The sequence below is a fragment of the Brassica napus genome, chromosome A8 (genome assembly GCF_020379485.1).
Source record: "Brassica napus cultivar Da-Ae chromosome A8, Da-Ae, whole genome shotgun sequence".
Taxonomy (NCBI): Eukaryota; Viridiplantae; Streptophyta; class Magnoliopsida; order Brassicales; family Brassicaceae; genus Brassica; species Brassica napus.
In genome coordinates this window covers 11,312,314-11,333,420 of record NC_063441.1, presented here as the reverse complement: position 1 = coordinate 11,333,420, position 21,107 = coordinate 11,312,314, and the positions used below count along the sequence as shown (strand labels likewise).

The following is a 21,107-nucleotide window of genomic DNA, read 5'->3' as shown; positions in this document are numbered from 1 at the left end:
GGTTTTGCTTTTGATCACTAGTTGTTATTGGGCCATAGCTGTTCTTGAGTCTGACTAGACGCCTCTCCAGCACTTTGTTGATGATGCTGATGCTGATGCTGATGATGGAGTTGGTCCAGTGATATTAAAGCTTGTTGAGACAGCTGTTGCTGGTGCAGTTGTTGGGCTTGAACGAAACCGGGAGGTTGCATGTTTGGATTAACACTGTAGATGTAAACTTCGCCACTGGGAGCCACACGCATGTGTGGTCGTTGCCAGGCAAATGTGTTTTCGTTCTGCGGATCAAAACAAAAGAAAGAACCTACAGGTTAATAAGGGTTCCAAAATAGATATCCAAAATTCTTCTAACCAAAAGCCAAACAAAAATTCACCTATTAACCTTTATAAACATGGAAACTCACTAAATTTTCATACTAAACGGAGCCAAAACTAAATTCCAGTTCTAATTCAGCATAAACCAAACCATACAAAACAAAACCAAACCAAACCAAGAAAAGAACTAGAAATTCAGATGCTCACACCAACAAAACAATATATTGGTTTACCTGCTGCTGCTGAAGTGATGAGGCAGAGGGAGGAATAACCACAACTAGAGGAACCTGATGGTTACCAACAGGAAACACTTGCTGAAAACCTGGATGCATGTAACCATGGGGCATGAATGGATCACTTATGAAGTTACCATGATACCCTAATGGCATTCCATGTTGATTAAAGTATGGGTATAAGGCGGGATGTTGATAAAGAGCTGCTGCTTGTTGTCCTCCACCGGGAGGAGAAATACTCTCATCTCTTAGATCCTGCAAGAAGAATTTTTTGTAAGCAATTGGTGTCAAATAATTTATATGGTTAATATCTTTTAAATGAAATTTCGATTACTTAATGGATTTTAAAAGGAGATATTTACCATTACGTTGGTGAAGAAGCTGTCAAGATTCTGCATATATGGATCTTCTTGAGGAGGTTCTTCATGATGTGCCGCTTCTCTTTCAGAATCTGATGAAGCATGGTAGTTTCTAGCGGTCGAATCTATTTGATAGGATGTTTGTTCATCAGTAGCATTATATCTAAGTTCTTCTTCCCCTCCATAGAAGTTAGTATCATGTTGTCTGAAAGATGAATTTTCTTCTGTCTCTTGCGTGTCCTCCAAGTTATAATTAAAGCGACTACTAGCTCGGCCTGATCCTATCAAGCCAAAGCTACCAAACCTCAAGTGTGACAATTGCGCAACCTGGTCTAGATCAGGATGAATTGCAACTTGATTTGTTTTCGTCTCGAGGACCTCATCATTCATTTGAGACTCATCCACATGTTGAGGCTCGCTAACTTGGTCGGCATGTGTTTTAGGTTCAAAAAATGGTTTCAAGAGAGAAGGCACTGGATCAGAAACATCTTGCATCTCAAATGAAGACCCTTCATCTTTCAAAGGAGCTTTGCTTCCACTCTCTTGCGTTTCAAATGAAGATTCTTCATCTTTCAAAGGATCTTTGCTTCCACTCTCTTGCTTCTCAAGTGAAGACCCTTCATCTTTCAAAGGGGCTTTGCTTCCACTCTCTTGCTTCTCAGTTGAAGACCCTTCATCTTTCAAAGGGGCTTTGCTTCCACTCTCTTGCGTCTCTGATGAACGAGGCGCACTGACTTTCTTCTGATGAAGAGGCTTACCCATTTTCACAATCTCAGCCATAGTTTTCTTCCCGGGGTTAGCTTTGGCCCAAGCGGATTGATACGCTGGTGCTGGCAGCAAAGAGGAAGAAGCTGCACCAGTTGGACCCGCTGGTTCTGCTTCCTTAACTTCAGCGTTTTTAGGACGATCACTACAAAAGCAAAGGAGTTATACGACACACACGCATGATTTAAACGATGATAAGACCACATGAATAGATGAGAACCTGTTTGGTGCTGAAGAGCCAGCCCAATGGTTACGTGCTCCCTTCCCTCTTTGGGCAAGTCTTGTCTCTGAACCAAAACAGATCAACAAGTTTAGAAATTGGTTCGGACTATCAACCACAACTAAGAGAAGAAAAACATAACCATATTATTACCATTGGAGTTAAATTTGTTGCCGCCACCTCGAGCGGTGTTGTAACTGGACTTAGCACTGTTTCTAGCTCCACGATTTGGGATTCCACGTCTCGATGACTCTGCTTGATCTTTAGTCTGACCAAAGAGACAAAACAAGAGAGAAATGAGTCGAAATGGAACTAGTCATCTGAAAACTATAAAGGCATTATAATAAACAATCTGCAATAACTAACGTCTTTTTTCTCGTCTCGCTTGCTCTTCACCTCTTGAAAAGCATCTGAAATGTTTGAAACCAAACAGCATTATAAGAAAGTCAGAATTGAACAAAAAAAAACACATAATCAATACCAAAAAAACTAATTTTATATACTTCCATAATCGGGTTAAAATGAAAATCAATGTTCTAAATATTGGTTTAGGCAGACGCAAATCAGTATTAACCATAACTATTTTTCTAAAATCCGATTTAAACGGTTCTAGAAAATCCAAATCGGTTTAAATGGCCACATACCATTTTAAATCAATCGAAATTGGTCTAAATCAATCGAAATTGGTATAAATCGGTTAAATTTCCAGTTTGGCTTTCATGTCTTTTTTAGTTTTTTTTTAAATCACATTTTTAGATAAATTAAAAACAAGTAAAAATATCAAATTGAATTATGATCAATTTAATTGTATCATCATCTTCATTTTCAGTTTGTCTTTTCTCCCCAACTTTTTTTCTTTATGCAGGTTCACAAATTTGTTTGTGTTTTTATTTTGTAAATTCAATTTTGTTTTATATTTACCAAAATATTTGTTATTAAGCGCTGGAAAATTTATATATAATGTTAATATAAAATGCTAATTAAAAATTATAATTTGCAAATGTCTAAGCCCGTCGAGGTCACCTAGGCGCTAGCCATTAATGTCTATCTATTTTACGAAAATTCACCCGCGAATCTACAAAAGCTTAAAGGAAAGAAGAAAGACGAAAAAAACCTTGAGAAATGAGACGAATAACGGTTTCGTTAGGATCCATATGGCACTCCACAAGCATCGTGTAGATCTCTGAGTCGGAACAGTTCACGATCTCTTTCAAACTCTGAATCATCTTTCTAACGCTGTCTTTAGAGCCCATTTTCACTCTCTCTCTCTCTCTCTCTCTCTCTCTCTCAAAAACAGAAATCAGATTCGAAATCAAAATGCTCTAAAGTCAAGCTTCTTTATTCAAGCTTGTGATTTTCAATCGTAAGCTTCGAATATTGGGGAAAATTCGTCTTTTATTCTTACGCTCTTTGGGTGTGGGGCTAATTATGGCTTTAGAAGACTAAAATATTTGAATTTGGAAACAATGTAATGAAAATGGTGATTTAGACAAAAATTATGTATGTATATCTAGGAAAAAATATTTAGTAGATTCATTACTTTGTAAAGATATTCTAATAGTTTTACAAAGTTCACTCGCCGAAGCAGATGTATGGAAAAAATATGAATTCTCGTTTTTAATGTAATGGATATATAAGATAAATATATTATTGCGGCCCAACTTAAATAATACACGTAATATGGACCTAAAGTTTATAAAGCTTAGTTTTTTCAGAATGGTTGTTAGAATCAATTACGTTGTCTATATGGTCATTAAGTGAAGGCAAATATTGGTAGGAGCATAAATAAAGTAGGAGTATGGTTATTCAAAAGGATGCATAGTATTAACAAGTATCAGGAAACCATAAAACACAGTCAAATACCAAAAACAAACCAGCAACCGTAGGTTTTCATATAATGACATTCTAGGACTGGTTGAAGTTTATAATATCTTTATATGCGAAACAACAATCTATAACTTTTTTTTTTTATTTCTGTTACTTCGATTATGGTCGGCTCTGTGATTTGAGGTGGCCGATGAAAGATTTTGAGGAGGAAAAAGAAGAACCAGAGTTCAAAAGGAAACTTCTTTTTTAGTATTGCGGTAAAAATACTGTCTTTAGAAAAGTATATTGGGTCCAAATAGTGACATAGAGATTAAGAGAAATAGTCAATTCGAGCCAACTTATCGCGTGCCCCAAATGTGAAATGCCCAATCTCCTATGAGCTCCTAGAATTTCCTATGCCCCTATTTCATAATTCTTTTTTTGATCAAAATTCAAACTCCCAAATCAAATCCTTTCCGGTCATCAAAACTAAATCCTAACTCCCTCCTATGGATTAGTGAGCCCATGGACAAATATTTAAATTCTATACCTTTCAAATTCAGAAAAAAATATTTTAAAATTGTTTTTAATCACATTTTGATGATTTTTTCGAAAATATGGAAAACAACGTTTTTGGATTTTTGAAATATTTTTATCAAATTCTATAAATCAAATAAAAAATATTAACGTTTCCATTTTAATTTTATGATTTTTCGTTTGACATATAAAATTAAAAGAACAAAAAGGTTCTTTTGAGATTATGTTATGAGATATAGGGGTATGAGCGGATTTGTCTCAAATTCCTAATCATTCTTTAAAAATTACATCATTTATGGGGAATTTTTGCTGCGTTTGATTCCTTGTCATTTCTTGAATTTTAAATAACTATAGAAAAAATATTTTTTTTATCAAAATTGATTTGGAACAAAAAGAATAAATACTTATTTTTATTCCTTTTATTTTGTTTCTATTCATTCATTTTCTACTCGTTCATATTCCTATTTTAATGGTCACCAGTTAGAGTCATTGTCTTTTTTAACATTTTTGGCACGAGTCTCTTGCGTTTATAATACTCTTGGCAAAAGTCTCTTGCCATCGAACTTTCTGGATTGTGAAAAATTGTCCATTCTTGTTTGCCGAAGTAAAGACTGATTGAATAGTTTTAACTTTTGAGCCTCTGAACCCCATTCTCCCTTTTATCTGAAGTATACATAATCGTTTGCAATCACTTGAGCTCCACCTAAACTTTGCACGGATACTATTTATTTTTTTACATGCTTCCTTGGTTAACCTGAACATATTCATAGAAAATATAGACATTGCTAGTGCCACTACTTTCAATAAAACTTCAATCCCACATTAACAATGTGATAGAAATCTCTGTTTTCACTCTTATATTACTGCTGCTCTTACTTTGTCTGTGATATAGGTACACAGTTTGCTTCTTCTGCTCCCAAATTGCTCCACTACAAGAAAACATATTTTTTACGAGTGTTATATTCCTCGTTAATTCGACGTAATAAGAGTGTTACGACAAACTATCGAGAAAACAAGTTTCTTGTTAAACATCCACCGTAACAGATGATTCGTCGTAAAAACCACGTAATATTTACAAGGAGAACTCTTCGTCGTAACACGGAAAGAAAGAGTTTGTCGTAATAGCCTCGTATACTGTCTTTGTAAGGTACTCGTTAAACGTTACACGATGTAAAAATCTCGTAAAATTTACGACGACTTTACAAGTCTTTCGATGTATATTCTTTGTAAAAGTTACAACGAAATTACATCATTTCTTATATATATAATTATTATTATATTTGTTAAAGATTCAAAAATTAAAATGTTTATAATTTAAAAATGAAATGTGAGAATTTAAATTTTATAATAAAAACTAAAATGTCATAAAATAATATTTAAATTTATAATACAAATTAAAATAAAAACTATGGGATCACATTGTCGAAGTAGGTCGCAGCAACATTCGGATCATGAGAGTCTCGGGATGCCGTTGTCGAAGCGCCGCCCGTCTTTCATCCAATGCTCTCTGCATAAGCGGGTTTCCCACCGCCATCATGTCCAGCAGATCCTCAAGGGAGTCCAAACGATCCTGTTGGATCCATTCGAGCCTGCATCCGAGCATTCTCTTGGTCCCGTCTCGAAGAGTTTGTCGAAGTCGCCCTTGCAACTTCGTTAACAGAGCTTATTCCTACTGTCTGTCCCTTCTTTCTAGGAGCAACCTTTAAAAGAAAAAATTTTCATATAGTTATTTATATTAAAATAGTTAAATTAATTTAAATATGATTTTTAAATATTACCTCTTCGAAGATCCGGTCGATCTCTTATGTTGTCAATTTGACGGGTAATCCATCGGGAGACTGCTGGGTTAGTTGCACCCCTCGCTCTTCAATCCGAGCAGCCACATCGTTGAAGAGTTTCTCGGATTCAGGATGGACAAAAGTCCCGTCCGATGTGGCGTGAGTCATCTTGAATAGATCAGACAGAGATGGTCAGACTCACGTCTTCTCAAGCTACAAACATAAAGAATAAATAAAATTAAATATTTAGATAAAATTTAATTAATTAATATAAGTTTAAAGAAATAAAAGTAATTATTACAAATAAAACTTACAGCTTCTAGACGGATCTCGGCATGGGATTTTTTTCTGGTTCTATGAACCATGGGCAAATGACCATCTCTATCCTTCGTTCTTCCGGAAGCGGAGCACGACTTTGCCTTCCGGATCGAGGACGGTAGCTTCCAAAAGGCGATGAGGCCATCCCATGTGTCCTTCGTGATCTCGGTGGCCTTTCCCTCATAACCGTAGAACTCCAACTTGTCCTTCCAATCCGAGAAGGTGTTGCAAAGGCGGATCTTTGCTTTTGCAACAAATTCCCTCTTCACCGTCTCGGTGATTCCTGAGGACCAATGCCCCCTTTGCTGAAACATACAAAATTTTTGAAACAACTAAAAGAAAAAATTAATTATTAAAAATAAAAATTTATAATTAAAAAATTACCGCAAAACATTTAAATCATGTTATCTTAACGTGATCTTGAGTCATGGTTCAGTTCGGATAGGACGCATCATAATATCCCTTGTTCGTCTCCGAAACGCTCCGGCCAATGCGGTTGTTGGCCCCAAACCTGAAAATAGAACCAATTTGTTAGGAAAATAAAATATTTAAATTTTAAAATAATAAAAATTAGTAACTTACCAATAAGTACCCGACAGTCTATCGGGGTCCAGGATATCACTATACTTGTAAGTGTGGCTTCAGCATTAGGAGAAATTAGGCCAAAGGGAGTTGTTCGATCGCTGGATATAGACCTATTAAATCGTGCGCTTGCACAAGATCTTAAGAAGAAACGGGAGATTTGCTAAAACCAACCCAAATATTCAAGTCAAATATAAAAGTGTACCCCACTTTCAGTCAAATGCAAAACCAACCTAAAGGGGTAGTGAAAGTACTATTTAACCCTTATGACCAAACAAAAAACATAAATGTATTTTACGTTTTTATCCTTTGGAAGTCTACACGTAAAAAACGAAGTCTACAAATGTTTAGACTTTCTTAGAAGTCTACCTTATAGACTTAGTTTGTAGTCTATACTCTAATTTGATCTAAAATTTTAATTTTGAAAATGTATAAAAATAATTATAGTGATATTTTTAACTAATCATCAATATAATGGATAATATGAACTAAATAAATTAAAATTTCATATAATTGAACAATTTTCAAGAATATATACTAATTTGGTTATCATGTGTTGGACAATGTTTATAGTTTACAAACAAAAGGTTATAACATGTTATGTCTTTTAGTGGTTGATTTCATAGGGTTAGATTTTAGATTTTGTTTTTTTTTGTTTTATTAACTTAAATCTGCATATTAATGTTTAGTAGTTTATATTTTGTATAATTGGGACTTTTTGATTATCAAGCAAAACATTTAGGGTTTGATATTTGGGGTTTAGGGTTTCGTAGACCTACAGAAAAGTCTATTTAGCTGGAGACGTCCTTTTCAGTCTATTTTATTGGTGTTCACATAAAATCTTTTTATTTTAAATTAAATTTCCATATTTATGAATAAGAATGTTAAATCATATATTAATAAATATAAAAAATAAATAAAAAATTTAGTAAGTTATCTTTTTAATTTTCGCAAATAATAAAGGGAAAGAAAAAAATCGTTGTAGACTGACAAAGAAGTCCACATATCAAATTTAACCTAACCGGATTTAACCAATATAATATTAACCAAATCGAATTTAAACCAAACCTCTTTTAACCTAACCAGAAAAGTTACCCAGAATATAAATACGATTTGTTAAGCTTTTTGGGGTAAAAAAAACCCTAATCCCCGCCGTTCTCTCTCTCATGCGATTTTCGGGGAGATTTCCGGCGAACTCTAGCCACACCGTTTCCGCCGCTTAAACTAGTCGTTGTCCACTCCGTCGCTCTGGTAAGTTAAATGTCTTCGGCTTGTCTTCGGCTTCGTCCGCTCCGTTGCTAAAAGTAACCACCTTTACCTTTTTCTTTTTCAGATCTGAGCCGGCGACTTCCAAATCTCTGCTTCCTGTCAGTCTCACGGCTTCTACTCTAGCGAGCTAACAAACTGTGTTTCATCTTTTCAGGGAACGAACGGTACGTCATCTCTCTATGTCTTCTCTCGTTTAACTAATAACCTAACTAGTTGACTTATATTCCTGTAACCTCTCTCTTAGTTTGTTAACTAACCTATTAGTTTCTTCTCTAATCCATTTTCTGCTTCCGGTCAGTCTACTTTAAGGTACACATCATTGTTGATATGTAGACATATTTTTTGAATTGTTGTATACTGTTTTTGGCTTCCGTCGAAGGATGACAAATTTAGTTTGGTTAGATGGTTTCGTATTCTCGATTTATGATAGAGTTTGGGTTATTAATTTAGTTTGAATGGTTAATTCTCGTGTAGACTTCATTTTGATTTGTAGACTTCTCGGATAGACTTCATCTTGCATTGTAGACTTCTCGGGTAAACTTCATCTTGCATTGTAGACTTCTCGTGTAGTCTTCACTCTGCATTGTAGACTTCTCGTGTAGACTTCACTCTGCATTGTAGACTTCTCGTGTAGACTTCATTCTGAATTGTAGACTTCTCGCATAGAATTAATTTTGAATTGTAGACTTCTTTTATTCTTTTGTAAACTTCTCTTGTGTAATTTTTTGTTTGTGCTTTTTTGCTGCAGGTTTCAAAATGGATAAACTTGATTTCCCACAAAGGCTGTATAGTGTAGGCCAGGAACCTTTTCCGAATAAAAGCATTGCCTACTACAGCAATGACAGCAAGCTCTTCCCTGCTCTTAAAGAAGCACTCGAGGCAGATGAATGGGAGGAGCTCAAGAACTCGAGAGTAGGAGTGTTCTTAAAGTTCCACGAAATGAAGTTTGGATGGGCTTCAAGGCTGGTGCACTATATACTGTGTTTTCAGCTTGACTGCAAGAAGAAGTTTGAGTTGTGGAGTCTCGTAGGTGTTGAACCATTGAGGTTTTCTCTGCATGAATTTGAAGAGATAACTGGCCTGAACTGCGAGTATGTGAAGAATCTCGAGAATCCGTTGGTTGAGGTAACGGCTGACATGAAAGCATTTTGGGCGCAGATGGGAGTGAATTTCGACCGGGGGCCAAGTATTGATGAATTAACTGCAGCGTGTCAGATGTGCAGAACATGGTCTCGAGATGATCGGCTGCGTTTAGGGTATCTAGCCATCTACGCTGGCTTCATCGAAGCAAGAAGAACCTCGTCACCCACACGGGCTAGCCTGGCTAGGTTAGTGATGGATCTAGATGCTTTTGAAGATTATCCGTGGGGAAGAGTAGCCTTTAAATTCTTGATGGAGTCGGTGAAGGGTGTAGACTTGACAAAGACGTATGCTATTGAAGGCTTTGTTCAGGTTCTTCAAGTCTGGGTCTACTGCTGTCTCCCTGAATTCGGAGCTGGGTATGGTCTCCCTATAGAAGGTTCTCCGACCCCACCTCTACTTGCCTTCTTAGGTGCCAAAGGCCAGAGAAGACTCCAGGAGAATATCTTGAAACAGGTATGCTTCTTATGTTTATATATGCATTAATTTGATATAAAGTGGTTTTATACTAACTTAATAGTTTTATCTTCTGCAGACTAGGACTAAGAACTTTGCTATGAAGGATTACTCTGAAATGTTCCCTCGCTGGGATGGTGAGCTGGAAGATGAGAAGGCTGATAACATAGTGAAGGCAATGTTTTCTTCAGGCTGGGCGTGGGAACAAAGTCACTGGCCTCTTGTCGGAACAAAACTGTGGACAAATGTGAAGGTGGAGATCCATCCGATGAAGACAGAAGCTGGTCAGATGATGCGAAGCTTGAAGACAGTGTCCCCTTCTCGCACAGAGTCTGATGCAGAATCACGCAAAAAGGCTCGTGAGTCCCCTGGCCTGGATGTGGAGACCATGAAAGGAGAAATAGTTCGTTGGCTAACTGGCCTGACTTCTAATATGGTTGAGGGGCTGAGCAGATGCGAGAACACTCTGAAGACACAATCCCACATGATTGAGGGCCTTACAACTCAAGTGGGAGCTGTTGAGAAGATGGTGCGTGAAGGTTGGAAAGAAGACCACACCAAAGCTGGTTCATCTACTGATGTACCTGAGGCAAACAAATCTGATGGAGACAAAGCTAAGAAGGACAGCGCTGAAGGAAGCAAAGGTGATGAAAGCAAAGGTGATGAAAGCAAAGGTGATGAAAGCAAAGGTGAGGAAAGCAGAGCCGAGGAAAGCAGAGCCGAGGAAAGCAAAGCTGCGGAAACAGCTCCCAAAGGAATGACAACAAGAGCCAAAGCTAGAGACACCCAAGCCACTGTGGTTAGTACCAAAACATCTCCCAAACCACTTGATCCGAAAAGAGGAAAAAAATCAGTGAAAAAGAAGTAACTTGTTTGCATTTGCATTTGGATTTGGAACGGTGGAACCTTTTTCATGTTGTGCGGAACCTTGGAATATTAGCCCTTTTTCATGTTGTTTTGGAACCTTGGAAAATTAGCTTGTTTGGTTTGAAAAACGTGTGCATTTGTATGTTCTCTTTTGGTTTGTATAAAATTTGTGGCTGTTATTAATGTGTTATTTCTACTGAAAACAAATGCAGAGTGAGAGTGAAAATGAGAATGGAGGCATAAGTGTGGTTGTAGTAGATAAAGAACAATCACACATTGATTATGGTTCTGTGAAAAAACTGAAACAAGTTGGTAAACTGAGAGCTGCTCGCATTGTGGCCCGTGCTAAGAGTGAGCGGCAACGTAGGCTTGCTGCAACTCAGCAGTCTCCTTTTGATGGAAACAGCACGGCAAAGGTTATTATACCTAACCAGCCGAAGCAAGGCCAGGGATATAACCCATTTGCTAATCCTGATCGCCAAAAGCTCTCTGCTCTTCTTGATTGGGTGAAACTTGACCCGTAAGTCATCTATTTCCTAAATTAATTGCTCTTTATATAAAGACTTTGTAGTGTTTTATTTATTTAATTTGATTATTCACAGCAAATGGCGACAGAAGGTCAAAGGTTCATCAAGTGATTGGTTCTACATACTACTAACTCCAACAAAATGGTTGATTGACACGGTATGTAGACTTCTCTCTCATGTAGACTTCTCTCGCATGTAGATGTCTCTGATGTAGAAGTCTCTAATGTTGTAACTGCAGCACATGGATGCTGGCATTAATCTTTTAAGGCTCCGATACACAAAGCACCCTGAATGGTTTAGGTCGGACAGAATTTGCATGTTGGATGCTGTATTTACTCAAATGTGGACAGCAAAGTACTCAGAGTTTCTGGCCTCTCCTGCCAATCCTGACGGCTCAGGTAAACTACTCCCTCCTGGCGCCTTAGACTACTACACAGGCGAGGAACCAGCGTATAGCAGATCAAATAAGACATGGGCACTGGAGATTGATGATATATATGCGCCATTATTGGTCAAGAACGATCATTGGGTAGCTTGCTGGATATCAATCCCGAGGAGACGCATAGTCATTTGGGATAGTGATCTTGCTTACGCTACGGATGCAGAAATTGCTAAGGCCGTGAAGCCTATTGCACACATGCTGCCGTACATGCTGCGTATGTTATCTACCGGTGCGGAGAGGGAGTTGTACACGGTTGATTTCACACATGAGCGTGAATCTGGGGTGCCACAAAACAAACAAAGTGGTGACTGTGGAGTGTATTGCTTGAAGTATATAGAATGTCATGCACTTGGCATGCCATTCCCACCTCATGAGCTGTGTGATAAGAAGATCAAGACAATCAGGTCTCAGATGGCGAGTGAGATATTTGATGAGACCAGGATAAACGGCACAGAGAAACGTGATTACAAGCATCTCGGTGTCTATGACTAAGGTTAATCCACTTCTTTGGGTAGAATTGAGGGAAAGTATGAAGTTTTTTGGTGACTTTCCTCATCGGATATATGTAGGTTGATGTAGTAGTCTTTTGTACCAGACTATTGTATTGTGCTGTGAGTAACATGCTGATGTAGCACACTTTTGTTTGTAACAAACTTATGTAATTTGCTTGCAGCAGACTTAAGTATTAGTCTTCTTTTACAGAAGACTTTTACAGAAGTCTGCTACTCGACTACTATCTAGACGTCATCTTTTTATCAGTATATTAGTCTTTCTTAGCTCATATTCGATCAAAATACAAATTCGAGACAACTCAGAGACTTAGTCTTCTTTTCAAAAAGACTACAAAAGAAGTCTGCGGTAAGTAAAAGAAGACTATAAAAGAAGTCTGCGTTCTGTAAAAGAAGACTACAAAAGAAGTCTGCGTTCTGTAACAGAAGACTAACACATTAAGACATAAGACATGAGACAACATCCAAAGCAATAAGACAACTGATAAGCTTCACACATCACATAAGACATAAGACAACATCCAAAGCAATAAGACAACTGATAAGTTTCACACATCACATAAGACATAAGACAACATCCAAAGCAATAAAACAACATCCAAAGCAACAATACAACTAATAAGTTCCACACAAGACATAAGACAACATCTAAAGCAATAAGAAAGCCAACACCAGTTTAACCTGGACAGTTAGGACGAGTGTGACCCGGTTGTTTGCACTGGGAGCAACTATAATCCTTGTGCAGTTTTCGCGGTTGGTTTCCCCTCATCCTGGAAATTTCTAGCCAAGACTGCCACCTCGACTTCTTTTGCCTACCCCTTCCACGCTTGACCTCTGGAGGAAGACATTTACGTGCCTTATCAGCTCCTTCTTCATTAGCAGGTGTTGTGTCATCAGTGTTAGGAGCTTCTTCTTCATTGGCAGGTGATGTGTCATCAGTGTTGGGAGCTTCCAAAACGTCACTTTTGGGATATATATTTGCCGCGTATGCTGCATAAAGATAATTCTTTGAATAGGATGGGCATACAAGCGTAGAGACATGAATATTTGCATCCTTTGCAGCTGCAATGGCATGTGAACAAGGTATCTTCTCAATATCAAACACACCACATTGACACCTCCGAAGTTCCAAGTCAACAACACAATCTCGATGTCCTCCTCTCACAACAAATCGCCAACCATCAATACGCTCCACATTCATCATATCTGCATACTCTTCACGAATAGCCAACAAGTTTTCGACTCCCCGACTATGATGTGAAGTGAGACTCAAAGCATCTTCTCTCCTTTTAAAGAACCACCTTCCTAGCTTCTCGCGTATAAATTCAAGAAGGAATGAGATTGGGAATCCTTTGGCTGGCTTAAGTGCAGAGTTGATGGATTCTGCGATGTTGCTAGTCTTTATGTTGTATCTGTCACCTTGAAAGTGAACTCGTGACCATAAAGAGACGTCAGCATTCTCCAAATATGTTGCAAGGCTTGGGTTTATACTCCGTATCTCATCCATGTAGCGGTTAAAATCGAAAAGCGTATGTGCGTAAGCAGCGCCTTTGACCAAGTACAACATGTGCTTTCCCTTGAACTTTTGGACTATGTTCTGTTGTAGATGATAATAGCATATTCCTCGCCCTGCCCAAGGAAAAACCTTCTCACACGCCTTCTTAATGGAACCGTGCCTGTCAGAAACTATCACCAAAGCATACTGATCTGAAACACATCTCCGCAATTGGGTAAAAAACCATTCCCATGACTCATCATTCTCCGCATCCACAATCGCAAAAGCCAACGGAAAAATCTGAAAATTACCATCTTGGGCAGCAGCAACTAGCATAACTCCTTCATACTTTCCACATAGATGAGTCCCATCCACCACAATAACCCTCCTAAGATAGTTAAAACCAGCTATCGAAGCTGCAAAAGATAGGAATAGATACTTAAATCTGTTTTCACCATCTTTCACAAGACATGTGACAGTTCCCGGATTCGATATCTCGATCTGACGCAAATAAGAAGGCAGATTCTCATATCCATCTTCTGCTGTTCCTCTCACCAACTCTTGCGCAGATAACAAAGCTCTATACGAAGTGTTGTAATCAAGCTTCATACCAAACATGTTCCTCATCGCGTCTTTGATATGCTTTGGTGTAAGCCCATCTATGATCCCAACCCGTTCTATAAATAGTCTTGCAACATATTTCGGAGTAAAATGTTTCCGTTGAGCCATTCGATCCGCCACTGAACATGTATGAGTTTTTGAATATTTTGTCACCCAAAATGTCTTTGGCCCATGCTTCACACTCGCTCTAAGCTTCCAACCACATCCTTGAACACGACACTTAGCCACATACAGAGTTTTCGTTGTCTTATATGCTGAGAATGTAAATTTATATTCCACAGCCACCGACTTCAGCTTTGAAACAAGCTCATCCTTACTAGCAAAACTCTGACCGACATATATATTGTCCTTTAAGGACAACGATCTTCCTTCCCCACCAGAGAACTGTGCTTTATAACCATCATAAAGCGTTTCATTTGCATCCTCGTCAGAATCCTCATCTTTCACTTTCCCGTAATCACTGTAGTTTACACCATCGTCAACATCAACAGCAACAGTTGCTTGAACATCATCAGCAGTTGCTTGAACATCATCAGCATCATTACTATCTTCATCCCACTCTGAATCAGTATCTTGACCAGTATCTTCATCAGCAAAATTACTATCATCACCATCAGACACATCCGCATCATCATCAACTCCAGCTTCTACTTGGCTCTGGCTTGATACACAAAGGCGTACAAAGTGTGTCTTGGCCAACTCGATCAAGTTCCACACTTGTCTATCATTCGTGACATGCATAGGAGGAGTATCCGGAGCCATTTGCTGTAGAATGACGTCTGGTAAGGAATATGTTAGCTCCACCTTCTCGATTTTCTTGTCCAGACCATAATCTTCTTGTGCCATTTCATGAAGTTCACCATGTGTACAACCATCTGGCACAAGAAACATTCTCCCTCCTTTCCGATTATTGACCACAAACTCCCACAAAGAGCCTTTCACCACCCATTCTCCATATACAACAGGTATCTGAGCCATATCCTGCAAAAAAAAATACAGGTTTACATAATCAGCAAAGAAATATTTCATGTTTCATAAAACTATAAACGAAGACTTACAAATACGTCTACAATTATTAGCTAACAACATTGTCAAATCAAATAAATTATACCTTCATAATTATAAAAACAATTCTTTTCAAAATCACCCAAACCCATTAGGATTAACTAACACACAGTTTCAAACAAAAAAACTAGAAAAAACTTAATGAACAATACACAAATTTGCATTTTTATAGATTTTTCTACGTAGACTTAATATTCCGTCTCTGACAATTTAGACGTTCGTTTCAGTTTACAAACGTAGACTGTGAAATAGGTCTACGATTTGGGTTGGTTTTTGCAATTGACCATTTCACGGGTTGCTTTCTATAGTTGAAAAAAAGTTGTGATTTTGTTCATGTAGACTTTCATTTCAGTCTACAATTTAAAAAGGTTAGTTTTTGCAATTGACCAGAATTCATCCAAAATTTGACTTTCAGAACTAGACTTCATATGCAGTCTATATGTTTGAATTTTTTTGAAAGAGGTTAGTTTTGCAATTGACCAAGTTTGACTTCCAATCACTAGATCGAAATGAATGTCTACATTGTGTGTAGACTTTTTTGAAGTCTACTTTCAAATCCGACGGGTTGGTTTTGCATTTGACCAAAATAAAAAGACAGACTTTATACGCAGTCTACAATTTTTTTTCTAGGATAAGAAGACTGCATATGAAGTCTACAATTTAATAAATTTTTTACTGCTTTTTAAACTTTTTGGTCAAACACAAAACTAACCTATTCCACGAAGTCAAAATTTTGGTCAAATGCAAAACTGACATTTGATAGACTTCGTTGGCAGTCTACACTTTGTAGACTTCCGTTGAAGTCTATTTTGTAAAGTCAAAAGTTCAGTCAAATGAAAAACTAACCTCTTTTAAGTAGACGTCTGAGTAAGTCTACCGAAAGTTTTATTTTTGTTGTCAAAGGTAAAGACAGAGACTACTGGGGAAGTCTGCGTTAGAAAAAAAATTTGTCTGGTCAATTGCAAAACTAACCCGTGTGTTGACAAATAGACTGCATCGTAAGTCTCCATGGAGGCGTAGACATACAAAACAGTCTACCGTCGCGACACAGATCTGAAAAAAAAATGAAAACCATGTGAATAGTTACCTTTTTCCTGTGTAAAGCTCGTTTCCAACCTTTTCAACTGTCCAAACTCCAAGTATGAGCAAAAAAAAGCATGTTTAACGATTCACTAATGAAGAAACTCGAAAATATGAAGTTTGTGGTTTTGAAAATGAGAGTTATGAGAGTTTTTTAGATGGAAATGTAGAGGAGATGAGAGGAAATGAAGTTTTTTGGGTTAGAATGAGAAAAAAAGTGGTTGAAAATTGAATTCTAGAGCTTTAGAGCTCAAAAATGGTGGTTCATGGTGGTTGGAAAAATTGATGATGATGGCATTTTTGTAAATAAGAAGAAATGGTTTGGGTGTATTTGGTTTTTTGCTAATTTCGAAATTAATAAATAAATAAATAAAAATGGCAATTTTGTGAATAATTCAAAAACATAAGGATAGTATGGAAATTTTATTGATGAATAGTATGGACAAAAAAAAAAGGGTTGGTTTTGGATTTGAATTGAAAATATGGGTTGGTTTTGAAAAACACCCAGAAGAAACATGGCATTTGTTGTCATGTCATCATGATATCTCTTGAGTTCAGGATATTGTCATGTTTTATTGTTTTTAATTTATCTGGTCAAACAAACTTTTTTATTGTCTATTTGATAGTAGTTCTTGTGAGCTTTTTTTCAAAAAAGTTCTTGTGAGCTTTATGTCATTAATACATACTTCTGGTGTAAATAATTTGATTCTCTGCGCATATTGATAAAATGGTAAAGTACAGTGTTCGTTTTGAGATTTCTCTAAAATTTTGGATGATGGTACGTAACTACGTATACCATTAACATGTAATAACGTATGATAAAACTGCAGAATTCTATAATATCATTGCAATACGTAGGATAGAGTTACAATATCGTGAAACAAAAAAAAAAGCCGATATGCTATTCTATAAGTAATTTAAAAATCTATAACAAAAAGCATAGTTGAAAGTAGTAACCTATAATAGTTAGACATTAGAATCAGACGTCTCAGAATGGGGACAACACTTCCTAATTAAACAGGGACCATACAAGTACGAAACGAGAGCCAAGATAAGAACACCCAACACCGTGCCGATCTCTGCTGTCAAATTATACCAGTTCATCTTCTTCTTCTTCAAACCAATCTTTATCCTTCTTTTTTTTTTTTGGACAAACTAAACTTGCATTTATCCTCACACAAAGTCTAAGCTCCACGAGTGGAGTTCAATACAGATGCAGCTAGAGCTGATTTTGCCACAGAGTCAGCTTCAGCATTAAAGTTTCGAGAAATAAAATTAAAGGAGATTACATCAAAGAAAGGGATAAAATGGTAGATATCAATCTTTAAATGGGAGATTACTTCAAACCAATCTTTATCCTTCTAAACTTTGTTTTTCTTCTTCTTTTTCTCGTGTACGATTATACTTATATACATGTATTATCAACGCTAGCTTTACATTTTTTTATTAAATCCCTCATCACAATTTAGTAAGTTTACATTTTTCTTTAAAAGAAAAGTAACTACGAAAAACTGAATCTGACATTTTTTTTTTTACAATTCTTACATTTTGTTATTAGTAAACATTCGAGTGTTTACATTTACGGTTCTTTTTTTATTATGTCACGCGCATACACCATAATATTGTTTATAAAATACTCAAAAAGCTGAAATTGTGATATTCACTACTAGAAAAAAATACTATTTTTAGATATGTATACCACTGTTTCCTTTTTTTTATTCCCATTAGTTCTCTTGCTTATATACATGTTACCATAAGCACCCAAGTTTATATAAATTGGACGAGTGAATAGTCGCTTAACCAATTACGCAAGGCAACAAGACCAACCACATAATCAAGACCCGGTTTAGGTAAACCAGAGAGCAGGCTCCTCGTCAAGTATCATTTACTCATTAGCATCATCTGATCAGGTTGTAACTTGCAACGACTGTAAACCAAGCTAAACCAAAACATTGCAGAGGATCAATCACCACAGCTACTATCCAAGAGATCTACAAGAGTAATCTTTCCATTGCTGCACCGGTCGAGTTTGTCAAACTGTTTTGAGATCGGTGTTATGTCTTTATCTGTTATTTTCTCCATCTCCTTGAGTTTGTAAATCACATACTCTGCTTTACTACAAACACACACACAAAAAAAAAGGATATATCAGACTAGAGCTAAAGATTCATTAGAAAGTTAAAGGAGTGTGTCAAAGAATGAGTCACATACCTGACACAACCATTGTTATCAATATCAGCAGCAAAGAACTGAGAGACAGACATTGTCTCACACAGCACTCTCTTAGCCCTCTCCCTATTCCTCTTATCAACTCTCGCCTCAGCCAAGTACAAGAAAGCCCGAGCCACGGCTAACGTAGACACAAGCAGCCATACTGCAGCGAAAAGCCTACCAGGCAACGTCTTAAACGCCCTATCTCCATACCCAACAGTAGTAACCGACATAACCGAGAGATAAAACGAATCCAACCAATCAATCTTCTCGATAAAATGCATAATCCCAACACCAAGAGCAATGCATAAAACCACAACACCTAAGGCCAACGCCACTTTCAACCTAATCCTCATCCTTCCCTTCTTCACGTCGATAATATACGATCTTCTCTTATCAGGCTCCTCCCTCCGCTTAGCAGAGTCTAACATGTAGCTCTCTTGAAGGTCAAGAACGTAAGAGACCATCCCGCTAAGCAAAATATCGATAAAACCGAACCCAACGAGAACGAACATGATCGAGAAGAGCTTAGTAACGACACTGTTTGGTGTGATGTCTCCGTAACCTATGGTGCACATTGTAACGATGCAAAAGTATAACCCATCAACGACGGGATGGGTTTGATTCACTACGTAGTGGTCACGGTTCAGCCAGTAGATAAGGACGCCTAAGGAGAGGTAGACGACCAGTAGAGCAAAAGCTTGTCTCACTACAGAACGTGATGATGGCTCGAGCTCGGTTTGCTGATGCATTGGGTGGTGGAGATCGTCGATTATGGCCATCGCCGGCGCGGTTTTGGATCGGTGGAGTGGATGGCCGTGATGCTGTTGTGGAGGGAGGAGGGGATCTAGCGGTGAGGAGTCGGGGAAGGTGTCTGCGGCGGCGGCGGAGGAGGACGGCGAGTGTTTCTGAGAGAGTGAATGGAAGTATTGAGAGGAGTCTCGCGGCGAGGGTCCGAAGATTAAACGGTCTTTGAACTCGGACGGTGTCATCGGAATAGTGACTTCGTCGTTTTCAGGTAAGGTGTTAAGAGCAAAAGTATAGTTTATTCCTCTCAACAAGTCAAATACAATCTCTTAACCGCCAAAACAGTAAAGAGCCAAGTTCTCATAGTCAACACTACTCGAAAACAAGATACAATCTCACAAATTGCATAAAGAACCTTAAGCTTCTACTTCTTCTATTTATAGTCCACTAGCGTTGACTTATTCAACTCAACGAACTCCAACTGTATTTCCCGCCACTTCCACGTCATCGAACTCTTCTTGCTCAATATTCTCCACTCTTCTTCTATTCTTCTTCCTCACGTAACAGCGTCTGGGTCTATCAATACCCCCCTCCCCGAAATTGAGCTTGCCCTCAAGCTCAAAGGTAGGAAAATTCCGTTCCAACTCTGATAACTTCATCCATGTCTTCTCGAAATGAGGAAGTCCACGCCAGCTCACTAAGACTTCCAAAAACCCCTCCGCATCATAACGAGAATCCAACAACTCTTCCGGAAACAGAACCAACTCTTCAGCGTCTGTTAACGACTCAGGCAATGGTACGACTTCATGATCCTTACCCAACACCAGCTTGAGTTGTGAAATGTGAAAGACCGGATGAATTTTACATGACGCCGGCAACTCCAAACGGTACGCAACTGCACCCACTCTCTCCAGGACTTTAAAAGGCCCAAAGAATTTTGCGGCTAACTTCTGACAGAACCTTCTGGATACGCTCGTTTGCCTATAAGGCCTCAACTTCAAGAATACCAAAGATCCTACTTCCAACTGCAAGTCACGACGATGCTTATCAGCATTGTTCTTCATTAAATCTTGAGCGCGACTGAGATGTATCTTGATATCTTCCAGCATAGCATCTCGTTCCTTCAGCATCGACTCCAGCTCAAAGTTTGATGTTGAACCTTCCTCAAAACGAATCAACGATGGTGGTTTTCTCCCATAAACCAACTCAAAAGGTGTCGCTTTGAGAGACGTATGGAAGGAAGAATTATACCAGAACTCAGCCCATGATAGAAATTGGCTCCATTGCTTTGGGTGAGATGAAGTGAAACAACGCAAATAGGACTCCAAACAGCGGTTAACCACTTCAGTATGTCCGTCTGTTTGCGGATGATAAGCCGTTGAAAACTTCAACTTAGTCCCCGCTAACTTGAAACACTCCCTCCAAAAACTACTGAGAAACACGCGATCACGGTCTGATATGATTGAAACAGGGAACCCATGTAAGCGAACTATCTCTTTCACAAACATCTCAGCAACAGAATGAGCTGTATACGGGTGTTTCAACGGCAAAAAAATGTGCGTATTTGCTCAATCTATCCACGACTACACATATCACATCAACACCCTGAGACTTAGGCAAACCCCCAATAAAATCCATAGACAGCTCTTCCCAAATTTGATTTGGAACAGGTATTGGTTGTAAAAGGCCTGCAGGAGTCAAAGTTGATGTCTTGTGTGTCTGACACACACGACATTCAGCAACAAACGTCTGAACATCTTGCTTCAAA

At 38.0% G+C, this 21,107-nt stretch overlaps 3 protein-coding genes across 3 annotated transcripts; 1 reads left to right on the top strand and 2 right to left on the bottom strand.

Annotated features, from left to right (window-relative positions):
• Positions 1 to 17: 17 nt before the first annotated feature.
• LOC125576920 (GBF-interacting protein 1-like) lies at positions 18 to 3,724 on the bottom strand. Its single transcript, XM_048737459.1, has 7 exons — positions 3,004 to 3,724; positions 2,256 to 2,299; positions 2,043 to 2,157; positions 1,890 to 1,956; positions 908 to 1,814; positions 546 to 800; positions 18 to 275 (listed from the first exon to the last, which is right to left on the bottom strand). Exons 1-7 carry the CDS (start codon positions 3,140 to 3,142, stop codon positions 18 to 20), a joined length of 1,785 nt encoding a protein of 594 aa, XP_048593416.1. The 5' UTR covers positions 3,143 to 3,724.
• Positions 3,725 to 7,089: 3,365 nt separating this feature from the next.
• On the top strand, positions 7,090 to 10,643 carry LOC106369489. Its single transcript, XM_048738718.1, has 2 exons — positions 7,090 to 9,775; positions 9,855 to 10,643. The coding sequence occupies exons 1-2, from the start codon at positions 8,936 to 8,938 to the stop codon at positions 10,641 to 10,643; spliced, it is 1,629 nt and encodes a 542-aa protein (XP_048594675.1). The 5' UTR covers positions 7,090 to 8,935.
• Positions 10,644 to 18,044: 7,401 nt separating this feature from the next.
• Positions 18,045 to 19,584, bottom strand: LOC125577330 (two-pore potassium channel 3-like). Its single transcript, XM_048738717.1, has 2 exons — positions 18,593 to 19,584; positions 18,045 to 18,497 (listed from the first exon to the last, which is right to left on the bottom strand). The coding sequence occupies exons 1-2, from the start codon at positions 19,582 to 19,584 to the stop codon at positions 18,344 to 18,346; spliced, it is 1,146 nt and encodes a 381-aa protein (XP_048594674.1). The 3' UTR covers positions 18,045 to 18,343.
• Positions 19,585 to 21,107: the final 1,523 nt, after the last annotated feature.

What these genes read in the sequence shown, in the direction of transcription:
- LOC106369489 (XM_048738718.1), top strand. Translation starts at nt 8,936, where the DNA reads ATGGATAAACTTGATTTCCCACAAAGGCTGTATAGTGTAGGCCAGGAA. An exon ending in AGGAGAATATCTTGAAACAG is followed by an intron (nt 9,776 to 9,854) that starts GTATGCTTCTTA and finishes TATCTTCTGCAG; the next exon opens with ACTAGGACTAAGAACTTTGC.
- LOC125577330 (XM_048738717.1), bottom strand. Translation starts at nt 19,584, where the DNA reads ATGACACCGTCCGAGTTCAAAGACCGTTTAATCTTCGGACCCTCGCCG. An exon ending in GATAACAATGGTTGTGTCAG is followed by an intron (nt 18,498 to 18,592) that starts GTATGTGACTCA and finishes GTGTGTTTGTAG; the next exon opens with TAAAGCAGAGTATGTGATTT.
- LOC125576920 (XM_048737459.1), bottom strand. Translation starts at nt 3,142, where the DNA reads ATGGGCTCTAAAGACAGCGTTAGAAAGATGATTCAGAGTTTGAAAGAG. An exon ending in TATTCGTCTCATTTCTCAAG is followed by an intron (nt 2,300 to 3,003) that starts GTTTTTTTCGTC and finishes CAAACATTTCAG; the next exon opens with ATGCTTTTCAAGAGGTGAAG. An exon ending in CATCACTTCAGCAGCAGCAG is followed by an intron (nt 276 to 545) that starts GTAAACCAATAT and finishes TTTGATCCGCAG; the next exon opens with AACGAAAACACATTTGCCTG.